This window comes from Metopolophium dirhodum, chromosome 3 (genome assembly GCF_019925205.1).
Source record: "Metopolophium dirhodum isolate CAU chromosome 3, ASM1992520v1, whole genome shotgun sequence".
NCBI classification, from domain to species: domain Eukaryota; kingdom Metazoa; phylum Arthropoda; class Insecta; order Hemiptera; family Aphididae; genus Metopolophium; species Metopolophium dirhodum.
In genome coordinates, this window is record NC_083562.1 from 20,629,346 (window position 1) to 20,655,618 (window position 26,273).

Sequence of the window (26,273 nt, forward strand, 5' to 3'; positions counted from 1 at the left end):
TTTCATAAATATTATTCAAAGTTTCAATAAACTCTTTTGATAAATCATAAAAATCTAGTTCACTGTATGGAAAGTCAGCAATCTAAGTCTGGAAACTTTATAATTTGATAATTACAAACTTCATAAACTTTATATTTTATAACCACTTCGGTAACTTTAGATTTTAATATCAAATAGGTAAGTATCATAATTTATTAAACGATCGTATGAGTAAAGAAAATAGTTATCCTATTTTATACCTAAGAATTCAATTTAATATGTATGCACATAATATAGAGTATTAAACTAGTCATTTTAAGACTACATATTTTGTATTCATTTAAAACTCATAAATAATATCATTAAAACAAATTTAGAAGATCCAATATATTATTTGTCAACTTTAATAGTGAAGTCATTTACCTTTCATTATTATATTATTACCACATTAGCGATAAATATTTCATGGTTTGAACTAGCCGATATTTCAGTTAAATTTAAGATCACTTTTAAAAGTCGAGCTTAATATTGTTAAAGACGATAGGTAGTTCTTAAAAGAAAATATAATTAAAATGTTTTCTCGGTAAGTTAAAATAAATAAATACATTTTAATGAAAAAACTAATAACTTACAAAACGTGTCCAAAGGCACTTTAACCTGTAATAGTGTAATCTGAAAAAAATAGAAAATTAAATGTTTTTAGAGTGATATTAAATATTAAATATAAATACTTTAGAAAAAAATGTATCTTTTATTATAATAATATTATAATCCCTATTTGTGTATTAATATTTTTGCAATAGATATAGGTATTTAAACACATAGATAATACGTCATATTGTCAAAAAAAAATTGTTTTCAACCAATTTACTTATTACATATTTTGATAGTATGAATATAGTTATATTATATTATAACTATATTCGCTTGAATTAAAATATATAATTTAAACTATATATTCGAATTGCACAAAAGATTGCAAGATAGAGAATTACTCTATTGCATATAGTGTTAATGTAAGTAAACTAACTAAATAATAATATATTATTTCGTCGAGTCTTATATACATATTATGGGTAGATACTTTCCCATTTAAGAAATCTGTATTTCAATATATATATATATTTTTTTTTTGGAATGGGTACCTACGTGTTTATTATAATATTGTAATAATTTGACAATATGTTGGGGTAAATGTTGGGGTAAATGTTGGGGTAAATGTCATTTGGTGTGTAAATAAAAAATCCATAATATAACTAATTCAATTTTTATTTCAATAATAAATATCATGTATTACTCCAAACTAATTCATGTATCGTCTTAAAGTATACATATTTATAAATATATATATAATTTATGTACATAATAAGTCTGCATGAAAAAAAAGTATATTTACAAGTCATCTATAGGCTAAGGCTAAGAAATAACATGAAACATTTTCATGTTTTATCAACGTCAGTTCTGTATAAAACACATAACTATTACTACATGTATTTTGTATATATTACATGTTTCTCAGTTAATAAATATAAGGCCCTATAATACTGTATAATTATTAGTGTGATCATATTTTTTTTTCTTTAATTGTAAAGCAACTTACACAAATTAAAAAAAAAAATATATGTATAAATATAATATTATATCTTAATAGTACGTTTTTTTTCAGTTACTAAATTTAATTTTTTGTTTTATGCTGTTGTTATAGAGTTAACCATGTAGGTTGCTATATATTAATATAATAAAGCCTAACGCACCATATACGAGTAACTGTATAAACTACTTCTTTTTTTTCTTTAATTGTCATGCAAGCAATTAATTAACATAGCCTAATAATCATAATAGACATATGTTATTGATTATGGTAACATTACATTATCATTAAGGTATATAAATATCATTTAATTTTAATGTAATACGTAAAAATAATAAGAAAACAAAAATAATAAACAATTGCACAAAAAAAAAAATTAACAATCTATATTTACAATTCAGTTGATTTTTATTTACAAAATTTTTTCCATTTGAATAGAAATGCAAATCATCTGTTTCAATGATGTGTGTAAATATAATTATACACACTTGTGTAATGTCTTATTGAAAAAGAAAAGTTTTAACAAGATCACAATAGAACAATCTATTCTTGAATAATATAAATTATATAATTTGAAAGGACAAAAAAAATGATTAGTAGGTAGGAGGGATATTTTTTTCTCAAACGAAACATGGTACCAATTTATGGTTCCCTGAGTGTACCAATACAAAAATATATGTATTTTTCGATTTTTTTCGTTATATATTTTTTTTATAAATCAAGACGTAAGAAGAACTATGAGTATTTAAAATTAAATTCTCGTGTTATTTACTCGCTCATAACATGACTAGATACTATTGATTATTTTTTTTTGTCAATTAAAAACAAATCACGGCCCGGAAGATGAATATGATCAGACGTGTATCGAATGGACGGAAATTGAGCATTTGATGAAAATAAAATATGTGATAATAGATTAAAATCTTAATTTTGTTCACAGGAACGAATGGAATAAAGATTTAAAAATAATATTATACATAATGTCTAGAATCGAAACGTCGTTAGCCTGGTGGGTTATGTACGAGACAGGGAGATGATGGGCATGGGATATAGGGCGGATCGGATATTGAACAAATTGATCGTAGACCGGCGAATAAGTTAAGCGAGTAATAAATAAATTAATAATAATAATAATAGGTAATAATAGTAGTAATAATAATAATAATAATAATAATAATAACATGTGGAAGTATATATTATAGAAATAATAATAATAATAATCGTAAATAAATAATAAGTAAACGTTGGCACTATACATCCGATGGGGCCCTAGTTAAGTACCATTCATTCGTCCTTGGTGGTCTTTTTGTAATGCGTCCGTCTGTTTCGCTTCTTTCGGTTTGGCGACTTCTGGAACCTTACGTTTCCGGGGTCATCGGCTAGCTGCGGCCGGTGGCCACTGACGTCATGTATGACTACTCCCTCATACCCGTCCACCCGGCCACGGTTCACCAGCTCCTCCCGCTCTTCGGCATTCCACTCGGCCCTGGCACCCCTTGACCCGGCTGCCACCAACAAACGCTCCGATTCCCATGCCCGCTCCACAGCTCGCTTGTGCGCATGCTTGAGCAACCGGTGACGTTCCTGTTGCGGGTCCGTACCGTACCGAATCGATATCAGCGCCTCGGCGCTCAAAAGTCTCAGCTCCTTGCCATCTGCTGTCTCGTGTGTGGTCACATTGAACATGCCACCCAGCCGTTTCAGCTCTTCCATGTCATCGTTCTGCTTCAACGCGTTGTCCTGTAAAAATATACACGCTCAATTATTGTCTCGGGGCTAGTGGTTTTCGTGATTTTTTCTTATATAGAACTACTTTGATTGATTTATAAGACTGTACCTTGACGAAATAGAAAAGGTCCTTGTCGTGTTGTTCGAAATGTAAGTCCAAGAAATACGACCCGTTGAACACAGACATGACGACATCTTGTACGACGCTGTTGTCACCGTCCACTACAGATATTAGCGCTAGACCTTCGTTGCTACGAGATACCAACACGCCCTCGCCAAATATGGATCTCTGGAATGCCACTCTAGGCAACAGGTTTCTCGTCTGGGTTTCCATCTTCAACAGTGGCTCGGGAATGAAGCCGAATTCGCCAAACAGTGCCATTTCCTTGAGGGGAAAAAATGAACAGAACCGTTTAAAGTAACACATTCATAACATTCGTAATTGTTTTTTTAAATACCTTTTCTACAATACACTGAAGTCCAGATACGACATTAAACTGAGGAGTAAGTTGTGGAGAAGACACCTTTGCACTTGGTTGATGCAGTTGAGTTCTAGTGTAAGACGATCCGATCATGTTTCCAATATCATAACCATACAGTTTCAACCAACTGTTCAAGTCTATAAAACACAAATAAATGTTTCAAATAAAAAAAAACAATTATAATGTCTAAGCGTATAGTAGGTACAATGATACATGCATATTTTATTTTTGTACCTTAAAATGTTTTTTAATAGTATTATTTTGTACCTGTCATATAATTAATATTTTGCGCACTACTCGAACTGATAGGATCATTATTTTGGAATCTATAGATAAAGATGTCTGTGGGATAGCTAAGCCTTGACGATAATCGTTCCCAGTCAGGAGTGATCCATTGACCAACAGAAGGGTCGTACCACTTTTTATCAAGATAAATCAGCCTAGTATGCGGGTCCAAAATTCCACCATGGAAGTCAATTGGAATGTATAAGTCCGGATGGCTATCTTTTCTGAGCCCACCAAATGGCGTTCTTGTGATCTCTTTAATTATGTTTCCAGAAACATCAAAAACAGCCAATGGAGAGCCGTTTTGATCGGTTGCAACAAAGAATCTAGCACAAACACACGATTAATTAATTACATGTCATATTAATTTATTGTATACAATTTACCTTTGTTCAGGTGAATCAATTGCAATCAAAGTGTTACGATCGTCATACAAGTAATGGAAAGTTCTTCCTGTACTTGGGTAGTGTATAGCCATTACTAAATTAGGCCGTTGAGGGTCGGTATAAAGGAATTGCGTTACGTTTTCGCCAGCGTTCCTGATACCTAATAACCGATTTTTGTGATCGTAGTAATAAGAAACACTAAAACGGTCACTTTCAGTAGCATCGCTGAGTAATCCCATGTCGTTATAGTTCAAGTGAGTTTCTCCTCGTTTGGATACAAAACCACGAGTATCATAACTATAAAGTTGAACGTCAGCTACCTACAAATAAACGACATTGTTTTCGTTTTAGTTATGACACATATTATATAATATTGTATTGTTGTAATATCTAAGTACTTTAAGTCATGGTAATAAATTGAATATCTAGACCATATCTCACCTGAACCACTCTATCACCGACATCATAACCCAATGTCAATTTTTGACCGTAGTCCATGACACCAATAATGTTGCCATTTTCATCGTAGATATACTTCCAGTCACTACTACCAGCCACTTCAAACAAATGACCATCAGCGCTGTAAGTCATTGTATTTTGGATTTTTGTTCTGCCCAGAGTAATCTTTTGAGACGAAATTCTATTTCTGACATCATATTCTAATTCCATTCTATATACATAAAAAAATAACAATGAATTTTGATATTAAATGCTCACCAAAATATTTACACAAAAACGTACCTATACACATCCATAGACTTAATGTTAGTCATAATCGACTTCAAACGACCATGATTGTCATATTCAGATATAGAGAAGAATTGTTTGGCGGTATCATGTATGACAGTTTTATTAAAAGTATTCTTGTAAATTCTCAAGTCACTTATGCTTTCTAGTGTCCCAATATTTTGATTATATTTTAGTTTTAACTGGGAAAGTTCTTTGTTACCGATAGTGACATCAATAGAAGTTACGCGTGCATTTCCATCTGTTTGGTATCTAAAAAATAATAATTGCAAAATAAGATAATGAGGAAAATAGTAACTTTTATAATTTTGTTACGTGGATATTTAACTTACTTCAAATGTGTATTATGTAATCCACATTTTGCACTAAACAAATAACGTTCGTCCTTGATCATACCAAGATGATAACGAATTTCATGTTTTAACTCAAAACCAGGTTCAACTACATTTATATTTTTTACCAAATTTGTATTGACTTGATAGGTATAGTGTATGGATAACAGTCCTAAAAAATATATCATGATTAAAATTGTGCTATATACAAAAAAATTTAGTTTTACGCACCAGCTAATATTATTTCAATGTTTCCATGTTGGTCGTATAAGTAAGATACACGGCCGGATTGATGTGGATAAATTTTCGCCAAAATATTCGTGTTGTCATCGTATCTTAATTCATATGGGTGTGGGCTTACTGGTGAATGATATTGGTACTTATAGAAACCTAATGAAGTTTGTATTGAAAAAGCGTGAATGTGTCCTCTAGGAGTTGTTAGTGACTGAAGAGCTCCAGATTCGTCGTATTGTAATAGGTAATCACTTCCTCTAGGGGTAGTCACTTTCAACGGCTGTACAATAAATGTTTATTAAATATCTACAAACATGAGTTATTTGATATTCAAAAACTTACCAAACTACTAAACATATCTTTGAAAACGTAAAGCGTAGATTTACCATCTGCATAACGAATTTCAGCTAGTCGACCAGCTCTATCATAACCATACATTTCTTTAAGGTCACCCCAACGCCATACACTAAGTCTACTAAAACGATCATATGTCAACTCCACTTCTGAATATATTTTGTTCCTGTTAAAAAAAAGTAAATAAATTCAGTTCAATACAGTAAAATAACATACATAATATAGGTAATATAATTTAACATTAAATTACCTAGGTCCCCATCTAAACGGTCTTCCAGCGATATCGTAGGTTATATTTATTAGTTCAATGTGTTCGTCAATAAATGCTGCCACGGTCCCACTATCTCGGTCAAACTCAAGAGATACAATATTTTCACCGTTAATTCGTAATTTTTTACCCACTTGTGCGACAGATTTAGCTGTAAATTAAATGTAATTATTTAATATTTTAATTTCAATGACTATATTATTTATCCTTATATAGATAATATTATTACCTTCACCAGGTTTCAATTTTCCGCCCGATTGTCCTCTTAAATAGTATCTCCATTCAAACCTATTGGCCAATTCAGATCCTATTTCAGTTTTTAATTTTCCTGGCACAGGGTAACTCTCAACTAATACTGAGTTTGCTTCCATAAGTACAGCATAAGGAACTGACTCAATTGTCACTCGATTTCCCCAAGACGTCTCCGATACAATATCACCTTCACTAGTTATTGATGTATGTTCCTCTGAACCACCTAATGAATAAAGAATTTAATATATATTATATAAGTACCTAATTGATCTGATATTTTATTATCTGATCAAAATTCAAATAAATAATTTACCTAATTTGGTTTCTACAGACGTTCCCTTAATCAACATTGTTATTGGTTGACTATCATCGTTGTATACCATTACAGTTGCTCCTTTTACGCTCAAGTCAAATGCCAATCTAATGAGTTTTCCAGTAGGCGTAACAGCACCAATTAATCGTCCAAAATCATCGTATGTGTACACATAACCCCTACCGGCTGAATCTAACTTTGATCGTAATAAACCAGACGGTCCGTAATAATCAAAAGTTATATTATAATTATCGGGAGTGTTAACCTCCGTTAACAGTTTCATACGAGACATGCGTAGTCTACATTTTTGGCCTTTAGTATTTTCGATTGAATTGACTTGCTGTGCATGATCTCTTAATAAGAACACTTTATTGCCAGCTGCATCAGTAACAGAACTTAGTTTTCCACTACTGGTGAATTGATTGTAAGTGAATTGATAGCTAGTCTCTCCAGTAAGAATATTACGAGTTGTGATATGTTGACCAAAACGGTTGAAAACATAAAGTTCTTGAGTGGTTGGTGAGTAAACTTCGTATTCGCGTGTAGCTGTCGCTTCTGGAGACCTCGACATAATAGATCTTATTCTGGAATATTTATAAAATATTATAAATAAATTATAAAAATAAACCAAAATTGTTTAGAAACTTACCTGTAATTTGCTTGATCTGCTACATGGACTACACCATCGGGAGATACAGAGATCGATGAAATTGTATTAAACTTTGCAGTTGCTGCTAAATAATGGTCTTCTTCATAGCAGTCACACCCACGGTCCAAACAATTACATTTTGACTCTGTACCGGCGAAACGTGAAATCTTACCTTCAGTGCCTGAAATATTTATATTATATTATAATATTTTTATTTAAATCCAAGGTATTGTTTCAACTTGGTTTGTATATATTATAATTTATGTTTTAGTTTAAACTAATCGAGTAATAAATCCAAAATGTACCAATTTGTTGATAATAAGTAAAATATTATGTAAATACTTCAAATGCTTAACTTTGAATACTATATAATATTATATTTAAAATAACTTTCTAATAATAATATTAAATTAATTAATATTATATTACAAATTAAATAAAAAAATAAAAATAATATTAACGCATGACATGACGTATAAATATACATTTATACATCATATAATTTCATTGTATAATAGATTTTCAAAACTAATTTTCTGAAATGAATTATGTATAATGTACCTATATCATGCATATTATCTTAAATAGATTGAATACAATTCAATTCATTCCTTCGAATATACGCAACTATAGTGTTTACAAATAACTGATAAGTGAACAACATTCATTTTTAGATTCTTAGCGAATCGATGGATGGGTATGTTTTATAATGATGTATATTTTTGTTGTGTACCTTAAGATACTTTTTACAGCAGAAAAAATGCCTTCAGTATTGAGGCTGATTTTCGGTATAAAATTGTTTCTATTATATTTTTTTTGCGAGGGACAGTCAAAAATAATAAAATACCAGTCTTTTTAAAAAATAATAAAAATAAAACAAAACACGGAAAACGAAATATTTATGAAACACCAAATTTTACGAAATCAATTTTGTTTTGTAAAAGTTAAAAAAAAATTTACAAATAAAAATTAAACATTTTCTGTCACTTAAATTATCATTTTCTATACACAATGAAATTTTCAAGATATTTAGATTAATTTTAAACTATTTATACTATGCAATTATTTACACTGTTCAACGGTACGTCAGTATTGACTTATAAGTTTATTAATAACAACAGCTAGTAATGTTATGTGAAGTAATATATAAAATCAAATTATTATAATTATTATATAATATATTATGCCTTTTGTTTACGGCAAAAAATAGTTCAAACTACCATATTAGTGATAGAAAAAAATAGAACTTTAATAGGAATGTAAAATGTTTTTATTAATATAGTCTGAAAAACCGCCCCCGCACAAAATCGTTTTTCGTATAAGTACAACGATATTCACACGCCAGCTATTACACGAACTTACTCGTTGGCAAAGTTCATATATGACACCCAGTTACAATGTAGGTACTATACATTAGAATGCAATAAAGTTACTACTCTGGTTTATTTAATTTAAATATCCTCTTGAAAGAAATAATATAAAAACTAAATAGTAATTATGATATCTAATTATTAGTTTTATTTTACAATAGAGAAAATAATTATTTGATCATAAAATAAATCAACCATTTTAAAAATAAAAATGTAGATAAAAATAATTGTTTATACAAACGTCAAAACTTACTTATGACTCTAATCCTATTTGTTCTCTGTGAATCCGATTCAGCGACATACATATTGCCATTAGGTGCAAAAGCAATACTCTGAGGCATAACTAATGCGGTTTGTATAGCTAATTCCTGATCCGTATTTAGACCAGTACGTCCAACGGGTGGGCAGTGCATTGGACGGCCGGCAATAACTTTTAATCTGTTATCTGTGGTCAACTTCAGTACCATGTGGTCGTCGATAATGTGTAAAGTATTATCTAAGGGATTGATACTAAGATCGGTTGGCCACCTTAGATGCACTTCGCCTGTGTTTAAAGTCCCTTCACAAGGTATAGGTTTCCAGTGTGATTTATGCATATGGTTACCAATCAAAGTGGATACTAAACCATCTTTGTCCACCATCCGAATATTTGTCCCATCGGCAAAGTATAAAATGTTGTCTGAAGATATAGCAACACCTAAAATAATAATAAATGGTATAATAAATTTGACATTAAAATTATTCATTGATTGGTGTACCTTTGGGGTACGCTAATTTCGCATCTCTAGCTAATGCACCATCCCCACAATGCGCTTCATCTCCCGGTAGACAACGTTCGCCCGATCCAACTGCTGGTTCCCAGTTATGATCTGGATCGGAGAAGTTATTTGGGTTCTTAACTTTCAGAATTTGATGACTCTCTGGATCAGAAATAAACAATGATCCATCTAAAGGACTAACGGCGATATGATACCGATATGACACCCTCGTAACACTATAAAATAAATTCAATATGTAATTATTATTTTGTTATAGGTTATACAAATTACAATTACAATTGAAATTAAATTATATCCTTACTTTAATCTGACAACGGTTTTTACTGTGCCGTCTGTCATAATACGTCGAATCAGATTAAAATCGCCAACATATATAGAGCCATCTGGGGCAGAAGCTAGTGCGACTGGAGCCAGAAGTCTCTGTTTTAAGCCATTATCGCCATCACAGTCTATACAATCTAATGGTCTTTGATGTCCATCACCCATAGTAGTCAATATAATTCTAGGCTTTTGTTTCAAATAAATATTCGATCCATCACCCTTTTGTAGTATGCCTTCGTGAAAATTGTAGCGATGGTGAATATCTAGATTCCAAGAGCCTACTTCTGATATGCTCATATCATTTCCACTCAGTTTGGTTGTCTGAACGTCCCAAACAATATTCCGGCAATCGGTATATTCATATCCGACCTTAACCAAAGCTGTTGTGACTCCATATACGTTTTGACGATAAACATTAAGTCTGTTCCAAGCGTACGTATATTTTATAACAGGATCAGCCTCGAATGTTTTTTCAAAAAGAATTCCTTCTATAGTTATTCGTAAGTGAATCAATTTCAAAGTTGATGGAATTGTCTCGGGTGTGAGTTGTAATTGTATTGTAGATAAATATCCAGCTGATCTGGAGCTATGATAAACCAAATTTAAACCTGTTCCCGGAATTTGGAAGCTTTCTTGTACGACCTAATTTAAATAATATATTTATATATTAAAAAGTTATACAAATATTAATATGTATGTACGCTTAAATATAAAAGTTGAAAAGAATAAACTATTAATATATCAACTATAAATTTAACTATTAACCTGAGATTCAGCTAAAACCGCACTCTTATCAGACCAAGATCCTTGAAAACCGTGTTTCCAGGATGCTAATACGACGGGTTTCATAAGATCATAATCGTGAGCTTTGCAAGCTTGTCCGCTAAGCTGAATACCTTTATCTTCAGTCAGTGACATCACTATTGTCTCAATAATAACGATCTACCGATATAAAATTTAAATGCAAAAGTTAGATTAATTATATAATTTTAAATATCCAATCACCCAAATAAACATTACCTCATTCCAAGGAACGTTTACAATTTGAGTCTGTGCTTTAAATGGACTTCTACCAAACTGCAAAGTTACAGCTCCTCCTCCATTTACCAATAAATCAAACCAACCATCTTCACGAGTTAATGTGAATCCTTCGGGTGCAATATTCGTGCTAACCCGAACTCCCATTAATCCCATTCCAGTTGACGTAACAACTCGACCGCGAATAACAGCCGATCGGCTAAATAAAATAAATATTTTGTTTAATTCTAACGTTTTTTTGATTTTGAATTAAAAATCAAAAAATCTAATTTACTGTATTTAACGTGCTATGCATAAAAATGTTAAAACAATAATAATAATAAAAACAATATCCAACTAAGTAAAAGAAAATTATTTAGGGATATTATTACGTCACATTTTATTTTTAAACTGAAAAACAATTTTAATTTAATTATTTTATTTTATGTATTTCTCCCCCATAGAGTGTATATATTTTTGAATTTGATTATTTAAAATTACAAAGTCAAAATGTATTTCACTTGAATGATTATATAAATCATACGACAAAGCATCAAGTGATAGAATTTGTGTTACGTATCTAATTATTTCCAGTTAATGGAACCAAACACAAAACGTCACAATTTATTAAAACAACACAAACATGTACAACTACAAATGAAGAATAAAGCTTTGACGAGTACACAATACAAAGGGGTTTTTTTTTTGGATAAAAGCGTATAGGTCATGCAAGCAAAAGCTCATTTTATGCCTAATCAAATGGTGAAATATATTTAATTAAACACATCGTGTAGTATTGATGAAAGGCCTATCAATATTTTGTAATAAATAGGCACTAAAAGTATTTATTCATTCGAAAATATTAATGTGAATTTTATTTTATATATTTTTGAATTGAATTTTTTATTTGATATTAAATATGATTTGTGTGAGAAATACTAATTTTTGCTAAGCGAAATATATAGGAGAAGATGAAAGAGAATAATATAAAAACACCCAGTAAATAAATAAAAGGAGTTATATTTCCCTTCAAAAATAATACAAAAACAAAATCCATTCTGGGCAAACTATGGCCATTTCTTACCTCGTGTTGAAGTGACTCCAGAAAATGCTGGAAACAAGATAATATTCGAAAGAAAGCGTTAGGCTTTAGTTTAGTAATAAAAAAAAGTATATAGATATTTTTATTTGATTGTTTTTTTTTTCGCAATTGTTAATGAAAAATATGAATCCCTATTAGTACACATTAAGCATAGGTACACATTAAGCTGCTTGGTAGTCGTTAATTGTAATGTTAAATGCAAGCACTACCTTTCAACATTTGCATATAGGTAGGTACAAATTGAATAAAAAAAAGACACAATAATAGATTAAATTTTTAAATTTTCTTTTATCAGATATCGTTTATATATGCATATGCTGAGAAGTGATGCTAACGACATTTAATCAATAGAGACTGGAACATTGAGGAAAGGATATTTTCACATGGGCACAACGCAGTTTCAATAGAAAGATTCAAGACAGAAAACATTGAAGGTAACACCATACACAATAAACACAGTCACTTAAGAATTTCAACTTATATAATACATCGATATGTGTTTATCATTTTCTGGCATTCCGGTATTCTCTCAATAATGTCATATTATAACATTTTCAGAGAACTACGGAATTTCTAGTAATTTACTAGTCCTATTTGTTCCCCGGGTACAACAAATTATGAGTTTTATTCAGTCATTACAAAATAAAAAAAATAATAATAATATACTTAAAAATTACCTTTCATTGAATGTATCAGGTCTAACATAATTTTGTAGACTGCCTTCTTCGATTAAAAATTTTGTTCGTTCGAAAAACGATGCAGTTATTGCCGGTGGTTGTTTACGTAAGAGTATGTCAATGGGCTTTGGCGATGACACGCAGTGCTGACTACTACGGCACAAATGGTTTAAACAACATTCCGGATCTTCACAGTCCATAAGACCATCTGAACAAACACAATATTAATGTCTAATTGTATATTTCGCACATAAATACGTAGATCCTTAGAACATTTAGTTGAATTTTCACATTATCCAAAGTAATATTGCCCGCACCCTGATTAATATTAGTCAGAGGGTGTACACAAAATTATAATTCAATTGACCTATTTTTATTTTAGGGAGAGGGGGTGTTCTAGAAACTTCTGAGATAGTTAAATCTACAGAAGACCCCTTCACGTATGCCTATGCCTAGCTCAGGCTATACATGTTGTAAGACTAATTATATTTTGTGCACATTTTACAAATATTTTTGATGGATTTTTATGTTTTATTTTATTTTTACGGGTGCGCCGCATCAACTATTACTGCTACATCTTAGTTATAATTACCTTTGTCATTATCAATATTATCGTTACAATCACGTTCTAATTGAGTATTACAATCCAAACCATCCCATCCGTCGGAACATTTACATTGCCATACGTTGTCGCTGTTTACCCGACACTGCCCGTGTCCAGAACAACTATTTGGACATCCTTCGAGTGTACAATGTTTTCCATTCCAACCAGTGACGCACAAACAAGTGCCATTTTTGCATTGTCCATGCTCATTGCATCGGTTATCACATAGTTTTAAATTGCAATACTGACCAGACCAACCAGAATGACAGGCACAAGTATCACCTACACAATGTCCATGTGTACCACAGTCCAAGTCGCACAATTCTACAAAATAATATATTATCCACATTAAAACTTGTAATGAACACCTGACAAATAACGTATTAATAAAAAATACATGGTTTTTAAATTATTTAAAATACATTTTTTTATGTCTATTTGTGTATGAACTTCATTAATTTTGAGTAAATAACGTGACAAATATACTTTACCTTTAGAACAATCTTCACCAGACCACATGGGTTCACACTGACACGTCTGTGCTTCTAAATCGAACGTTCCGTGTCCCGAGCAATCGGGCAGACATTGTAGGGCATCTTTATCCATTTCATCACAGTTCACGCCCTTCCAACCTTTTTTGCAGATACAAGTTCCCTCAACGCAAACCCCGTGGCCACTACAATTTGGATTTGGGCAGTCCACTAAATAGTTCAATAAAAATGTTATTAATTACTATGCTTTGAATTTATCGTTTTTTCAAAAATGTACCTTCCGAACAAAATTTCCCTTTGAATCCAAGTGCACAGATACATTTACCATTCGTGCAGTAACCGTGACCATTGCAATCGGGCACTTCACATTCATCGTGTCTCAGATTACACTCTTTGCCTTTCCATCCAGGGTTGCACTGGCATTCGCCATTGATGTACTCGCCTCTTTGGCTGCATAATACTGGACAAACACCTTTAATGAAAATAATAAAAATTACTATTTAATCGTTAATTGCAAACAGCTAGTTAAACATTGAATACAAACATGCTATTAAAGCACACCTCAAATATTATGCGTTTAAAATTAAAATAATATTAGTAACATATGGTACCAGAAATGACCATCATTCTTTAGACGAACATCAATTGTTTTAAAATAATGATATGATGCATAGTGAAAAAATAATAATGACAAAGCAATAAAATATTATGAAACATAAATGTTTAAAAAATTGTTAGTAAAAAAAAAAAAAAGACGTGAATAATTCTAAAATTGACCGAAGAGATTGAATTTCAGATACACCTGTAGAAAAAAAAAAATTATAAAATTCGCAATAAAGTGTTAGTCTACTTACTGTCACTGCAGTCGTCTCCGCTAAATCCAGGGTTGCACTGACAATGGCCTACCATGCATTCCCCTTTACCACTACATCCATTAGGACAACTCAAAGTCATGTCTTGCGAAACTGATGCTGAGAACGTCAACGTAGTTAAATCTCCATCGTCATTATACATCGAAACAAACCAGTGACCTGGTTCCAGATAATGTGTAACTTCCTTTTTGATGATCGGCTGTAAAATGAAAATACATAATTTATATATAAACATATATTTAATAAAATAATATTATACTAAGGTTCAATGAACAAAAATCTTGTTTGGATCCTCAAAACATACGATAACAATTTGATGTAATTTCCAATTGGCAATTATTATTAACATTATGACAGTTCAATTAAATTATACTAACGTATTTATCTAATTATGTACTTAATATGTACTTAACAATTAATATAACTCGATTACCAAATGTTAATAATAGTAGTTTGTTGAATTCAATTGTTTTGTTCATTTATATTCATGGAAATCGCTAATCATTGTCAATTAATGATTTAACATGACATAATATTTGATGTAAAAGTGTTTTACTACCTACACTCTACAAGTTAAAAACTATTCAAACTTGTATTTAATAAAAAAAAATTATAGGTAGGTACTAAACTTTTAAAAATAGATTTTGTAATAAATATAAAAATTGTATTTCAATAGTCTATTTGGGTACCATGCCAATTAATGTTGTTGAAATCTTAACTAAAAATGCAAAATAATATACCTATTTTATTGATTTCAGTTAATTAATAAATAGTGTACCTCCTCCTACAGTCCTATATTAAATTATTACAATATTAATTAAAATTATTTATTTCAGTAAAACATTTTTTATTTTTTGGTGGGGAGGAGGGGGGAACTATTTGTGATTAGTTACCTACCTAATTAGTTTTGAATGGCATTTTTTATTTCAAATTCATCGCCGTATTATGGGTCAATGTATAGTTAATATTTATTTTTTTTTTTTTAATTTCAATATTGGAAATGTTCAGTAAAATAATACTATTAAAACTACTAGAATAGTATATTACATATTATTAAATTAGATAATATTGACAGATGGACAAAATAATATTAAAGTGTTTGAAAAACTCACGTGTGTGGACCGGGTCTGTCGGGATTGAAAGCCGTTGAGCAGCTCCAATATCTCGTACTGGGTGTGCGTGGGTAGTGCGTTCCTTCGCCCGTACACGGCAATGCTGGCGCCTCTGGGAAAGTCATAGTTGAACCTTACGTAGGCAGCTCGCGGATGATAAAACTGGACATTCCAGTAGCCGAATGCCGGTATTTCTCCGTCAATTGTATCGCCTAATGTTATCTGCGCAAAAGTAGTACCGTCGGGTGGTGCCGTCCTGACCGGGAATAACTTTGACCCTGCATACATCAAACGAAATAATAAGTAAAAATCCACTAACGATTATTCACATTAAACATTGCAATATGCTACCACCGTGTCAATACTTTTAAACGTGGCACAAATTTATAAAACTGCGGAGAAACAAATGGCGTTTTGTATTTCAGTTTTTTCATCAAATGGAAAACGTAATTAAACCCTATACATGTATGTAAATTAAATACCATTTTTTGTTCTTTTACCAAAGGGTTTATGAATAAATAAATAAATATGAGAAATATTTTTTTATAGTATTGACCAATGACCGCTCAAGTTAACAAGGTAATTTTGTAGCACATTGCAACATCAATAAATTGCCTACCAGTATTACTACGTGCGTTTAATTTTAATTGAATTTCCTTGTGGAAATTATTGAAACCTGCTATATCACATTCAATTCACACAAATTATCAAATACTTATTGAAAATAAAATGTCATTATTCATTTAAATTATTAGTTGATTGAGTAATGTAATACGTTTATGTATACAATTTATCAAAGTTAGTTTAAATTGCAAGTTAATATTTTTTGTGAAGTATATTATGAGGACTATTAAAGTTTCGTGTACAAATATTAAGTATGTTCACGATGTTATTAAACTCAAAAAAATATTAATACAAAACCTAATAAACTATATAAATTACAGTTTTTGTATTTGCACGAAACATATATAATGATTAATTATGTTAGCAAAGTACGTATAATAAGAATAATCAATTATATTAATACTAAATGAAATCATCTAAACTACTAAAAAGTGAAATAAGATCTAAGCACCATTACCAAAACCAACTACGGAATTCAAAATAACGCATATAAAATATACAATAGTTTCAATCACCAAGCACTAATAAAATAATTCTATTATTAAGAAAATAAATAGGTGTTAAAAACAGGTGTCTAAACTTGAAAAGTTCAAACGATATGAAGTTACTTCTACGGGCCAGCTTATAAAGTTGTTGGTGGTTGTCGCCTTCATTTTCGTCACGTTCTAATGTATACATGAGAGAGTACCGACTTACCTGTGTCACAAAACAGCAAAACGGGAGGAGGACACGAAATGACGTCCACAGTCGGTTCGGGAGATTCGGTTGTAAAATACTCTGTACTCCAAATCGTATCAGTCGTCGTGTTACCGATCGGTGAGAAAGTCGAAGAAATTGTCGGTACGATATTAGCCGTGACCATTCTATCCCCGCCGTCGTCATCGTCGTCGTCTTGACCGAGACACGGACAGAAACAATCGCACTCTGCACCGGGCGATTGCAGCAATGGCGGCACAGAGTTCGGTGGATTCACGACGGCAGCAGGGACTCTTACAGGTTCCACCTGATCGGCTCTGGGCAACGACAGGGACAAGGCGTACATCGGACTTCCAGCTGAGTCATCGTCAGACGCTATCGTCAGATTTACCCGGATGCGGTGTTCGGAATCCAACGGCACGATGTCCACGCTTCCAGCCATGATATTGCCGTCATCATCGTCATCGGAATCCTTCCGGTACACAATCATGTCAGAAGCCTGCCGTTTCCGATGTTTGCGGGTCGGCGGTAGCCGTTTGGACGACGAAGACTTCACCGCCATCATGGCGTCGTACATTTGTCGGGGCAAAGCTCTGTTAGTACGTGCGTTAAGCGTGCGAGAGGATAAACTATCTTTTACCGGGTTATCATGCTCAACTACCGTACCATCACCGTTAGCTCCAACGTCACCATCACCGCCGTCAAGCAAGTCCAGTGGCCGGTGATTTTGACGTTGTCTTTCCAAACTACGTTTACTACGTGCGTGGGTTTCTAGGTCTCGCCACCTACCTGTGTTTTCCGAAGTTTTCGTGTGGTTCAGCGATTTCGGCATGGCCAGTGAGTCACCGTTTCCACCATTCTCATCGACCAGCACCGAACACGATGCTGGACCTTGGTACGATAACCGCAAAAGGTTTGATGCTGCAAATCAAACGAACAAACATATTTTGCATTATTGTAATTTTTTTTCCTGTTTAGTTATATCTACAGATTATTATACATAAGTGTATTTATTTTTTTTTTTTATTAATATTTTCACGGTACGAATGAACGTATTTTGAAAACTTACACGTGATATAAGTTAATGCAACAGCCATCAATAAGCACACAATTATTAACACTATTGACGTGCACTTCCATGAACACCGGGAAGCGAAACCTTTTTGGAACTGGAACCGAGACGCGGATGAAAAATGATGAGAAGACGTTGGTCGTCTCAGGTTATTCCTGACTGGTAGTACCGGCATGCCTACACCGTAACCTAAAGAGCACCTGTAATCACACATGTAATTCAATTAAATACTATAATAATTCTTAGATGAACAGAAAAAAATACGATTTGAGTTCGTAATATATATTAATATTATTATATTTTATCTTATTTAAAATACTCATTTGCAGGACTAGGATTTATTATGTATTGATTTTGTTAAAATGTTCTAAAATAGGTTAATGTTTATATAAATAATAATAATACAAATAAAGTGATTTGATAAATGTTATTTTGAACATCACTAACACAATTAAAAATACGTATTATATAAAATAAAATGGTGTTTTAAATGTATAAAACATAAACGATCTTGAATAGGATATAAATCTATTTTTGAATTTTCAAAAGCTCCGTTTGACATCACATCATAATATGTGTACCTACTATAAATTGTAATAAAAAATATTTTTCATGATTTGTTCCAACATTTTTAATCACCGTTTTTTTTTGTATTGGTGCAATAAATCGTTATATTTACTGATTTTTATCCCTTTTTTTAATTTAATTTTAGTGTTATAGTCAAAATATTATACTCAAAATATAGTACAAAATTATTCAAAACAAAAAATACACCACTCATATTGATATCACTCAACAAATGTTTATTTGGATGCAGTAAAAACATAAACTAATGTTAATGCAGTATATCTTATTATAGTATTATATTGATTATTATATATCATATTATTTTGATGATAAAACGAAACCTATAGTAGATAAAAATAATAATAATTATGAGAGAAGTTTTACTCAGTGACCACTGGTATCATAATTCAATGATGACATACTCAACAAAAATGCTGATAAGTTACATATATCAGAGAGATTTCTATCACAATAATATCATTGTACAGAAATGATGAGGGGGCAAAATCATGTGGTCAGCAGAACCCTCTCTGTTTTTAATAGCAATTTGCGGGCGTTTCCATTTGCTAGTTAGAATTCGTTTTTCAAAACGGTTCCCAGAACGAACCCCATTAAGTAATTCCAACAATACCATACGTAATGGCTCCTTTCATTATGACTGATTTATGTTTTTGAACCCTCTCCGAAACAAAACAAAAAGTATGACGCTTGGACACCCGAGTCTTGTTTCCGACACGTGTTTACGTATAGGTAAAAACCGAGTATATCAATCATGATCAAGATATCAAAAAAAAAAAAAATGATTGTAAATAATAATAAATAATGAATATAGCCATAAGTCAACTTTTCCAGCTTAACTCATAACGTTAATAACATAATGTTTCGTTTTACCACCAGTTATTGAATATTTTGAACAAACCTTTCCGATGATTTATGAATATCAGTCTTAGAAGGACTACTGCATGATGACGTATTCTTGTAGTCCAACACACTTTTCGTCATGTCTGTAATAACATAAAAGTATAAATTATATTCATTATAAAAAATATTCTACAGTAATACGGTTTACTTGAAAAGGGACTCAAATTTAATATTGCACTATGTTTTTTTTCAAGACTATATAATATTATAATCAGTTCAAAATCACTGTCCCTCCTCTTCCACTTAAGAAAGTGTTAACTCAACTGTATGATTTTTAAAAGGAGAATTTCTAGATGCATTATTAACGGCTCGGCGTTCTCTCCGACGACGACAGTGTTCGGAATAATAATTGAGAGCCCTCCAACTTTTCTCAAAACCGTCTTTTATCGTCATTGTTTGCTAATGGCGTTTCTTTTTCATTTTATTTTAGAGGATATCGTTAAATATTTTCAGTTAAGTGGAACAGAAATAAAGATGAAGGAAAGTCGTATTATTTATTATTACTATTATCCATACCCGGCTGTATGTAAACGGACCCGGAAGCAGTTCTTATGACACAATTGGATGGTTCAAAGTCTAAGTCCATCGGGTGTTGATGGTCTCCTGCAAGATGTACCATCGTGCCGGCATTGGATCCCTGTCCGGAACCCTTCAGCCGACCGTTCAACCTACTCATCGTGCCGGGATTTCTCGGTGGCACATCTGGTGGATTTCTCAAAGAATCGTTTAGCAGACAACCTGTAAATAAAATGCTCAAAATTAAAATCAATGTTACGTTTATTTTATTAAAAAACTAGTTATATTATTATCAGTAACTATATTTCCTACGAATATTATATCCAGCGTATTTGTAAATCCATCTATTTAGAGATAGGTAAACAATGGATATTATATATTATTTAAATGTTAAACTGTAATTTATAAAGTATAATTTTTTTTTATATGAACACTATATATAATTTTAATTTTAATAACGCCATATTTGACATGGACAAATTTTTAAACTAATGTTTAGGATTTTTTATGAAATTTAAAATAACAAATAAGGTAATGTAATAAAACAATAAATAGTTTTTTTGTGGAAGTTTGGTATTTGTGTGGATAAATAATATACTATGCCTAACAATAATATTAAAATATTAAAAAATATTAAAACTTTATAAATCATATTATATACAGTTCAACGAAACTGAGTTAGAACTATAGGCAAAATGGAACAATGGGAGCGGAAGAAAACCTAGAGATAACTTTCCGCCGAGCAGCATGTAGTCGGATCCCGTTTGACACCTTCAACCACCACCCCTCAGTGTACCACGAAATAGCAATTGATTCTGGTCGTAATACCGTTAGCTCGCGGCAGGATTAAAACCGTGGGGACGAAGACGACAAGAGTGAAGTCTGTAATCGGAATAAGGGACATTATCCCGGGCAGTATTAAATAGTACGCTATAATATGTATTATATGAGGGGTGGTGGGCGTCGCGTCGTCTCGGCGTGTCGTATCAGATTAGGACCTTACTGGAATAATATACAAGATTACTATATATATAATATATTATGTACATGAGGAAGGAACGAACGCGGTATTAAGTGATCCGTCAAATAGAAATCGAGAGAAAGAGAGGAGCTCGGTGACGTGTGAGTCACATGCACAGAAACACATTTAGATTATCGTTTCAAACAGGACGGGGAAGTTTTCCTACAATAATGTATACGATAAATGTGGGGTGGCTTAAACAATCGGATTTAAAAAAAAAATAAATAAATTGGAGTTTGCTAATAAAATACAGTTTTTATTTAACGCAGAAGGGTGATAAAAACAATAACAATACTCAGTACCGAAAAGAAAAGAAAAAGGGACAACAAATATTAGGTACTATACTGTATTGTAAATACGAAGCTGCTTTGATCAATAATGATAGAACACCATCGATAGCTAAAATTCTGAAGTTTGGTTTTAGTGCAAATTATTAGATACGAACGTTAAGTTTTTACGAAACAAACTTTTTACGTTTTTTGAACTCCCTAGAATATATTATACTATAGTCATTAAAGGGGTAAATTACAATTAACGAAAATATTATAATACCTATACCAGTCGTTAAAAAGTTTTTCATAAAAAGCTAGTGACGACAAAATTAAATTTCTTATTTTCAATTTTCCATTTTCCGATAAATCTGTTTTATTTTAACCATTAATAATAAAAAGAGGAAAATGTAGACATTTTTAATAGAAACAAATTATCGATTTCCAAGTCAAATATAATATGACGATATATTTTTAAAGTTGTATAACATATTTTTTAGATTGTCAACACATTTAATTATCCATATTTAAAATAACTTACAACTTTGATGGTAAAATGTGTATACAATTTATTTCAGTAGGTATAAAATAAGATTATAAGTTTGTCATATCCAATTTTTTGTCTTCAATTTTCAACTGACGAATTCAAACGAATTAAAAAAGTTTTCAGCCTTCTTTTGTCATACTTTGTACACGTTGGCTAAAAGTTTTCCAATTTATTTCCGATTTAAACAATGTGCTGGACAAAGGACAAGAATACATAGTGTGTATCGTTGAGGCCGGTTGAACTTAGGCTTTTCGGGGCCTCAACATTTGGTCGAAAACTTTATGGTCGGTTATTTTTTAAGTTGCATTTATTCAATCTGGGTACGTCACGTTCTGCTTTCGTTTGTTAATCCCGTATAATGCACATCACGTCTCTATGATAACCCTCGAGCGTTAGGTGCTTAAGAAGAACACGCCCGGTTACTTTCTCAAAGTATTTGCATACACACAATCTGGTTTTGCATTAAATGAAACGAAGACACAGGAAGACAAAGTTTGTCTCAACCAGAGCATGAACACATGTTCACTATAAAAATATTATGATTAAGAAATATCTCAAATTTTGTTATTACTTTCAGCAGTATTATATTAAACAGTAAACAGTATGCAACAAAACTAATATGAAAATAATTTAATTATAAACACAATTACTTATTCTAATTTCTAACACATAATATATTATGTTATAAAGATACAATACTATCACGGAATAATTATAATAATAAATTATGCATAGTTGTATCTTTAAAAGTTACTTGTCGATAATTTCACCTCGTTACGGAAATAATCTTATATCCATTATTTTTATCGTGAAAATAATGATGAAATTTCTTAATACAGATTTTAAAAAGTTCAATAAAGAAGAAGAATGGATATAAGAGAGAGAAGAAAAATATTTATAAAATGAAAAAAATTGCTTTGTTGTTGCATAATGAACAAACTGTCCAATGAGTCGTGTCGGTTTATTTTTTTTTAATGTGTGTGTGTAGCTCACGCGCGCGTGTGTATATGCATCGTTACAAAGGGAATTTCGTTCTTGTTGTCCAGTTGCCGGTTCGTTAGGCTAGCTGGTTATAAAAGGATATGGGAAGGCGTGCGGGTGGCGAACAGGAAGTAGAAAAGGACGGTGTGGATAGGGGTGGAACTCAGTCACCGTCTTAACGACTTGACCGAAAACCGTTGACAACTCGATCACGTCCTAGCCACGGCCTTTGCTCTCTAATGACGCACCTTCTCTTGAACTCTCCCCCCTTCTGCCACTACGTGTACTCACAAATGTCACCCTCTCAAAATGCCATCCGAGTTGGTCGCGCTATGTTTGACCTTTCGGTATTTACCTATCCCGCACTTCCATGGTTTGAAATTTTGACACCAGGCCAATAATAACGACCCACGGGGTCCGTCGTCAGCGTTTATTTTTCCCCCGCTGGTGACGTGTGTCGGATATTAAAAGCGCTTCTCACGACTTTCGTGTCGAAAAAAAATCACCACCCATCGACTCCACCCATCCATTTTGAAATAGTGTGTTCCTAGCAATGATAAAAAAACGAAACGAAATTTTGAATTTTATCAACTCATATCTTTTATTAATAGGTACTGATAAAAACAATTTCTTATTTGTAGAATTTTTTGCACTCACGGGAAGGGTGCGAGAGTAATACATATCGAACTGATAAACGACAATGCCTAACACGAAAGCAGCAAGCGAAATGTATATATTATTGTGTGTAAGTATGCCGTCGATGAATGCCAACAGTTTATGGGACAATTAGTTCTAATGACGTGTATTTGTAAAACGATTTTAAGAGAAATAAAAGTTGAAAATTTTTAACGATGATACGTTATTGCATGTAAGAAGTCTTAAAATGTATTTTATTTTATGAAATCTAGAAAAGTTTATTTTCTACGACTACACAAGTATCGAAATGTTTTTATAGTCTCATAGTTGTTACGACTCACAAGACACTATTGTCTTTAAAATTCACGTGGTATTCGATATAATGCCCTTGTTTACGCGCGTAATGTATCACTGTGTGTATACGGAGGGGTATATGTACGTGATGATCTGCAGTGGGTGCGTGGTGGGACAGTAGTGGAGAATACACGTCATGCAGTGCCAATGCAAACAGTGTGTTTTGGAGTGTCTAAATAGTAGCAGATCTGGAGGGAAAATTAAGAGCACTACCCATTAACAAATTGCTGTGCGTATATGCCACGCGGGCTGATGGAGAGTTGGAGGTACAGAGTGAGCAAATGTGTACACACGAATATATACACACACACACAAACACGAATTGTGGAAATATACATAGTAACAACCCTTTGTATAATGCACGGGGGGTTGCCGAACGGAGGACTCTTCTACACGCTCCGGTTTTGAATTTGTCTCGGTTGACGTATATTGTTAATCATCTGCAGACTGCGTAACCAAGGCACACACACACACACACACACACACACACACACACATATATATATATATAGTGTCGAGGGCGGGAGGGAATAACGAAAAAAAAAAATAAAAATAAAAAATAATAGCATTGGAAAATCGAACCGCCGTCCTCGTATACGCACATTATACCGCGTTAAAGCTTCGAATCGAAACCCTGGAGTATACGACCGGAATCGATTAGACGTTTCATAAATCACGCCGACCCTTCGAAGACACACTCACGCATATATATATTTATACGTGCGTGGGATAGGTCCCCGGTATACGCATGTACATATATATAAGAGATATTCATACACTGCACGAAACGCTTTTTATGAACACGTTATATGGTAGCGGCAGCGGTCCTTTGAGAGGGGGCTAGGCAGGACCACAGAGGGTTGGTTTTTTTTCGTACAAATTAATTTTTTCCGGCTATCTTGTTTAAATACAAGTGGGAATTTGGTCAAACTAACCTATTTCTGAGTCGAAATAATAGGCCGAACCACTCTTTTTACTATTTTTCAATAATTTAGGTATTTTATAAGAACATTGAATAATATTTTATTAGATATTATAAAAACGACCGACAAAAACATTACGCTTTGGTACACGCGTTGGTTACACGCATAATAAAGAACATAATTGACTGTCGCTCGCTGTTCCTGTCAATATTATACATCATAATCAGTTGAGGGAACACTATACTCTCGGTAATGGGCGAACACCATATTATACACGTATTTGAATACATAAAACTACTGTAATAATCATTTTATCGATGCATATCATTATTGTAATATGAGTTACTATCAGATACACATGGCATCCCGGTCATGAATATTTATGTTGACCAGCCATTCGCACGTCATTCATTCATTTAGAAGGGTATTTCGCCGGAGCAATTACCGGGGGGGGGGGGGGGGGGGGTACACAGATACAAAATGTACAATATATTATTATTATCGTGGGCGTTGAAACTCGGAGACGTGAAAAAAAACAGTTTCAAACGGGATGGAGCAGTGACGCGATACCGATGTTTTTGGGGTGAGAAAATAACGCCGTACACTTCCGATGCGTGCTTTGATTGCGTTGGTGGGGGAAGTGACGGCTGCCGACCGGAGATAACGACCAACCGCTGACGGAACAACAATGCAAAGGCGCCCCCGGTGGGGGAGGGTGCAATATGAGTGGAGGGGTGTGTAGGGGGGCAGTAGCTTAGGGGAGAAAAACAAGTATCATCCCTTTGCCCACGCTGTGACTCGCAATCCAAAGCATCGAATCATATTAGATGAATCTGACGGATGAGTAAACAAGACGTTGTTTTACGCCAGCGAAAGCATCCCCGTACCCTAAAACGGTATCGTGTCCATAATATAGCAATAATCATAATAATAATATAACAGCCCCCCGAAATAATAATAATATCAGAATTTCCCTCCTACAGATGTGTTTCGCAGTTAAACGTCGATATCGTGGATTAAAGTATTTTAATGCGGTACCGGGGCGTTACTGTTTACGATGCGGGGAACCGCCGGTCATGTGTACATATAATTATAATTCCAAATAAATTTATAGTGATCAAAATACAAATTCAGTGAGGGTCCTAGGATTAGGTCTGGGAAAAAACAACCGGGAGCGCACACGCTCGTGTTATAATATCAA

The 26,273-nt window shown here is 32.7% G+C and overlaps 1 protein-coding gene across 4 annotated transcripts in view; it reads right to left on the reverse strand.

Moving 5' to 3' along the window:
• Positions 1-1,232: 1,232 nt before the first annotated feature.
• The window catches only part of LOC132942072 (teneurin-m), a 68,784-nt gene continuing 43,743 nt past the window's right edge, over positions 1,233-26,273 (reverse strand). The window contains exons 3-32 of one of the 4 annotated variants that reach the window (XM_061010372.1): positions 20,342-20,563; positions 19,824-19,908; positions 18,335-18,537; positions 17,266-18,186; positions 15,946-16,223; positions 14,816-15,032; positions 14,239-14,433; positions 13,962-14,171; positions 13,459-13,794; positions 12,867-13,074; positions 12,172-12,198; positions 11,091-11,307; positions 10,836-11,012; positions 10,051-10,712; positions 9,729-9,964; positions 9,224-9,667; positions 7,601-7,781; positions 6,952-7,535; positions 6,616-6,861; positions 6,369-6,537; positions 6,107-6,284; positions 5,762-6,044; positions 5,531-5,702; positions 5,193-5,450; positions 4,893-5,121; positions 4,452-4,771; positions 4,048-4,391; positions 3,757-3,917; positions 3,408-3,683; positions 1,233-3,310 (exon numbers count right to left, since the gene is read on the reverse strand). In XM_061010372.1, the coding sequence (XP_060866355.1) occupies positions 2,855-3,310; positions 3,408-3,683; positions 3,757-3,917; positions 4,048-4,391; positions 4,452-4,771; positions 4,893-5,121; positions 5,193-5,450; positions 5,531-5,702; positions 5,762-6,044; positions 6,107-6,284; positions 6,369-6,537; positions 6,616-6,861; positions 6,952-7,535; positions 7,601-7,781; positions 9,224-9,667; positions 9,729-9,964; positions 10,051-10,712; positions 10,836-11,012; positions 11,091-11,307; positions 12,172-12,198; positions 12,867-13,074; positions 13,459-13,794; positions 13,962-14,171; positions 14,239-14,433; positions 14,816-15,032; positions 15,946-16,223; positions 17,266-18,186; positions 18,335-18,537; positions 19,824-19,908; positions 20,342-20,563 (8,495 nt within the window). In that variant the 3' untranslated portion in view covers positions 1,233-2,854. The remainder of the gene's footprint in view (positions 3,311-3,407; positions 3,684-3,756; positions 3,918-4,047; positions 4,392-4,451; positions 4,772-4,892; positions 5,122-5,192; positions 5,451-5,530; positions 5,703-5,761; positions 6,045-6,106; positions 6,285-6,368; positions 6,538-6,615; positions 6,862-6,951; positions 7,536-7,600; positions 7,782-9,223; positions 9,668-9,728; positions 9,965-10,050; positions 10,713-10,835; positions 11,013-11,090; positions 11,308-12,171; positions 12,199-12,866; positions 13,075-13,458; positions 13,795-13,961; positions 14,172-14,238; positions 14,434-14,815; positions 15,033-15,945; positions 16,224-17,265; positions 18,187-18,334; positions 18,538-19,823; positions 19,909-20,341; positions 20,564-26,273) is intronic. The other 3 variants (XM_061010374.1, XM_061010373.1, XM_061010375.1) reach the window with 3 other exon arrangements.